This window comes from Micropterus salmoides, unplaced genomic scaffold, assembly GCF_014851395.1.
Source record: "Micropterus salmoides isolate LMB-PRFRI ecotype aquatic unplaced genomic scaffold, ASM1485139v1 Ms_hic_scaffold_3, whole genome shotgun sequence".
NCBI classification, from domain to species: Eukaryota; Metazoa; Chordata; class Actinopteri; order Centrarchiformes; family Centrarchidae; genus Micropterus; species Micropterus salmoides.
The window spans coordinates 26,262,811-26,267,485 of NW_024042261.1; the positions used below are offsets into that span (position 1 = coordinate 26,262,811).

At 41.9% G+C, this 4,675-nt stretch overlaps 1 protein-coding gene across 1 annotated transcript; it reads left to right on the forward strand.

The window, feature by feature from the left end:
* Window positions 1–1,335: 1,335 nt before the first annotated feature.
* Window positions 1,336–3,934, forward strand: LOC119883234 (ras-related protein Rap-2b). The gene is made up of 2 exons (XM_038693794.1): window positions 1,336–2,234; window positions 2,815–3,934. The coding sequence occupies exon 1, from the start codon at window positions 1,630–1,632 to the stop codon at window positions 2,179–2,181; it is 552 nt and encodes a 183-aa protein (XP_038549722.1). The 5' UTR covers window positions 1,336–1,629; the 3' UTR covers window positions 2,182–2,234; window positions 2,815–3,934.
* The last annotated feature ends 741 nt before the right edge of the window (window positions 3,935–4,675 follow it).

Here is a 4,675-nt window from a genome sequence, read left to right on the forward strand (position 1 = left end):
GACTCTATTGATCCTGCGTAGTTTTCCCAGCAATCCCTTGAGGTGATGAGGTCACAACTGTGCGGTTTAATCATCTCTGCGCTGTGCTGACAGGCATTGATTGGAAACAGTGGTTATTTCACAATTTGCAAAAGGATATAATGATGATCTTATACACACTCACATGCAGGCTAATCACGTGGTGTAGCCTATACTTGGATTAAAGAACACACCACAAGTCACGAGTGGTGGATAACTTCCAGAATCTTAATGTATTTGAGAAACAACCAAGAGAACAAACAACTTTTCTTCCTGCTATGTCTGACTGTGCTGCATATATTGATCTGATTAAGTTGAAAAGGCAGTCCAGTGGAGCAAGTCAGTGAAAAGGAAATTAATCTGATAGTGAGTGCCATCAAGAACACACAATAAACAAAGGAGTGTCGGAACTTGCAAAACAAAAGCCCTGTAATGTGTCACACGGTGGTTTTTAAACATCTGGTGGTGTCATGCTTCACAGGATTGTTGATGTGAGTCACTTCCTCTTTACTGTTCTTGTTATGTAATATTTGTTGATATTTTTGAACAGCATATAAGCTAGCAGGGAAAATCCACATCTTAACTGTTGTCTTAATTGATGTCCCCCATCAATTAGGAAACTTTGTCATGTATTCCAATGTATGCATGTTTTTTTTATAATTGAGTTTAACTTATTTGGTAGGCCTATCTTTGGAAATATTGAATCTCATGTCATGAACCCAGAGTTTAAGAGGTGAGGGGAACCACAGACACTCATTGCGTGTGGGGGTTAAGCAATAAACTGACTGCAGACATTGCAGTAGATAGGCCTTTCCAGTACGTGGTGTGAGAATGAGTCAAGTAGTAGTAAGCCCAAGGATCAGTGATGTCGAAACTTAGGTGTGGCAGGTCTGAGTGGGTACTGAGAGTAGCAGTCGTGCTGACTGTGCGATATCAGCCGCACTGCACCTTTAACTAGCACTGGAGAGTACTTGAGTGACGTGAGACGCAGACTGCGTGCTGAGTGTGGGCAGGAAGCGCAGGGAGCACACGGCGTCAAGTTAGCTAGTTAACAAGAACTGTACCGGAAATCAAGTAGCTCAGTTAAAGTCAATGCTTTCATAAAATATAATTATTGCATTAACAATATAATTAAGGATAGGAGTACGCAACACAACAGTTTAAAAAAAATAATTTGTGAATTACTGTATTTAACAAATATTTAAAAAATAACAGGATTGAATTTAAAGGTCACATTAGGCCATTATACTTTTAATTTGAAAGCTCCTACAGGAAGCGGTAGGTTTCCGTTACGGTTGACTTGACTCTGCCAAAGACAGCAACTGGCACACGGTGGCTACTTGAACGAAAACTGGGGGGAGCTCGCTTAAGAACCGGCTAGACTGTCGTCGGAAAACTCAGCATGTCACAATACAAATGCTGAGTGTGGGTCCAAAACAACCGTATTTACCTCCTGAACGGCGATAGTTTACGGCCACGCCCCGCATCCACCGACCGGAGCCCGTATAAAATTGCTGGCGGAGGCGCAACGGTGAGCGGTTTGAATCCCAGCAGGTCGGCTAGCGGGCTCACAGCGGAGAGGAAGCAGGACTGTCGGCTGTTTTGGGAACCATGAGAGAGTACAAAGTAGTGGTTCTCGGGTCCGGAGGGGTCGGGAAATCCGCATTAACCGTCCAGTTCGTGACGGGGTCCTTCATAGAAAAATACGACCCCACGATAGAGGATTTCTACAGGAAGGAGATTGAGGTGGACTCCTCTCCGTCCGTCCTGGAGATCCTGGACACGGCGGGGACCGAGCAGTTCGCCTCCATGCGAGACCTGTACATAAAAAACGGACAGGGTTTCATCCTGGTCTACAGCTTGGTGAACCAGCAGAGCTTCCAGGATATCAAACCGATGAGGGATCAGATCATTCGGGTGAAAAGGTACGAGAGAGTGCCGATGATTCTGGTTGGAAACAAAGTGGACCTGGAGGGGGAAAGGGAGGTCTCGTCCGGTGAGGGGAAGGCACTGGCGGACGAGTGGAACTGCCCGTTCATGGAAACTTCAGCCAAAAATAAAACCTCGGTGGACGAACTGTTTGCAGAGATAGTCCGACAGATGAACTATGCCTCAACACCAAATGGCGACGACCAGTGCTGTTCGTCTTGTGTCATTCTTTAAGAACAAGGACAACCATAAAGTTTTATTCTTTGCTCGGTTTTAAGTTTGCAATGGTAAGTTGAGACACCATACCCTGAAAAGTTGACATCAGCGATAGTTATTCGTTATTAAATGACACTTACTTACTACACTTACAAGTACTTTATATAAACATGTTATTGAAATCCTTTCTTAGCACATGTAACGTTAAATATAAGTATAGAATAGTGAACAGGAAAATACTGGATGTATGCTCAACTTGCATTCACTTTAAAAAAAAATTTTTACGTTTATTGTCAGTCCTCATTCATATGAGCTCAGTGTTAGTTTTAACAGGGAGCTTATAGTAGGACACTTGCAGTCTATTGTTTTGCTAAGCAGATTGGGGAAGTGTCTGACTCATTTGCAAAACTGGAGGGGCAAGCTATGACTGATTTGATTAGGTTTATAAAGTTATTGGTGGAATCTGCACACCTACAGTCTGGAGTTATTACAACAACTGCTCAAGTGGTATTTTCCAGAATGAGGGAGATTCCTGTGTTCTTGTTTGGCCTACATGCAGGAATCACCAGGAAGTTGTTTTTTGTTGAGTATCCTTTGTCAGAATTTGTTGCCTTGCATTCATGACTCTTTGTATCTCTTGTTTGTGTGCAGTGTGTTGCAGCAAGTGTACTGTTGAGCTCTTCTTCGTGTCTCACCCTGGCCTTGGAGTAAAATACAGGGAGCAATGCTGCAGGGGGATGAGAGGAAGAGGAGGAGGAGGAGGAGGGGAGCGACAGAGACAGAGGGAGGGGTCCACTCTTCAGGAATTCTGCTGTGTTGGAGTATCTTTGCTGCACGATCAGTGTCCACTGTTGATGTCAACACAGGTCCAGAGTTTCAGCAACACCCCCTTCACCAGTTCCAGCTGTACTCACAACTGGAACTAAACCCCAATGGAAAGACATGGAGGGCAACACTTAGAGACTCGTGTACATGGATATTTCTGTATAAGAAGAAGACGGAGAGATAGAGTATATTTTGTTAAATAAGTGCACAGTCTGGGGCGGGTAAAGATTTGGGTGATATCTCTGCCCAACCCATTTTGGAGCAATGCTCCGCAACACTCCAAATCCTATTTTTTCCCAAAGTAAAAAAAAATTGACGCCACTTTTCTGCTGGTGGAGTAAACGTGATGAGTGCCACTTTTTTTCCTCCATCTCCTCTTCGGTGTGTGAGAGGACCTTAACTGAAGTGACATGGGGACGGTGACCTGATCGCCCTTGTGTCGAGTGCCTTTCCAAAACAAATCAGCTGTTCAGATATAGTGCCAACCTACATGTATCACCAAAAGAACCCTTCAACATGGCAATCTACAATTTAGTGAACTGTTCTTCTGGGTAATCTAGTAGGGGTGGAGGCTGAAAAAAAGAAACTACAATAGGCTTTTTGTTGATGGAATGGTGGTTTTCTGTATGTTTTATGTTGGCCTTTTGAAGTCTAAGGTGTTCATTTTGCAATGTCTGCTTAGTCTGGCCAAACCTATATCTTGAAAATGCACAGGTACTGGAACCCCCTAGACGTGACAACAACATCAAACGCTTACCTTCCAGTCCCCTTAAATCAAATTCTGTTTTGTTATGTTCATTTTGTTGTTTTTAACAGGAAATATGATGATGTACCGTTGACAAATCTAACCTGATTGTACGTTTAATTTCAGACCAGCCCTTTAACAGTGGGCTTGTCTGTTTTAAAACAAGAATTTTAATACAAGTTGCATTTTTTAAAAAAGAAACCAGTCTGTGTTTTCTCTTTTATTGACATCTACTTATTTCAGTGTATGACAATAATTGCTAATTGACAGTTTTCTGAGCCTAAACAAAGTTGTCATGAGTAGCTGGGATAAGAGTTTGATTGCTTGAATATCATCTTAGTGTGTTTGAATACACACAAATAACTGGATTACTACAAATATCGCCAGTAATACAGTAGTTCAAAAAGTGAGTATCCAGTTGTGTGCATAATTTACAATAAGCAGACTTTTCCCAAAACCCCAAATGATATGAGATGTTTGATAGTTGAGGATCGTTCACAGGCAAGCAGGAAATAGGAGGACAATAGCAAGATGCAATATGTTTATTGAGTTTTATGTTGACAAATTTACTGGCAACCTTAATGGAAGCTTTAATGCATGCAGGGTTAGTTCAAACAATGAAAGCCATTTTGCTGTTGCTCAGAAAATCTAGTTTTATTTTTTACCGCTGCCTAACCGTGTTTTTATTTATTTATTTATTTTCTTCAAACACAAAATGTTCCATGTGGTTAACGCTGAGACCACTATGATGCATGTGCAAAATCAAAAGCTGAAAGAAAACAGACCACTGTGTATACATGGCATGACTAGTTTGAAAAAGAGATGAGTAACTCACCTTTAGTTAGTCCGTTATCCCGTTCACATAACAATGCTAATCTAAGCGCCATTACCTTCAGGCTATTAGAGCAGGAATTCGTGTAAAGATAATGGTAAAAGTACCTG

Excerpts from the sequence above, each read along its gene's own strand:
- LOC119883234 (XM_038693794.1), top strand. The coding sequence starts at position 1,630 with ATGAGAGAGTACAAAGTAGTGGTTCTCGGGTCCGGAGGGGTCGGGAAA.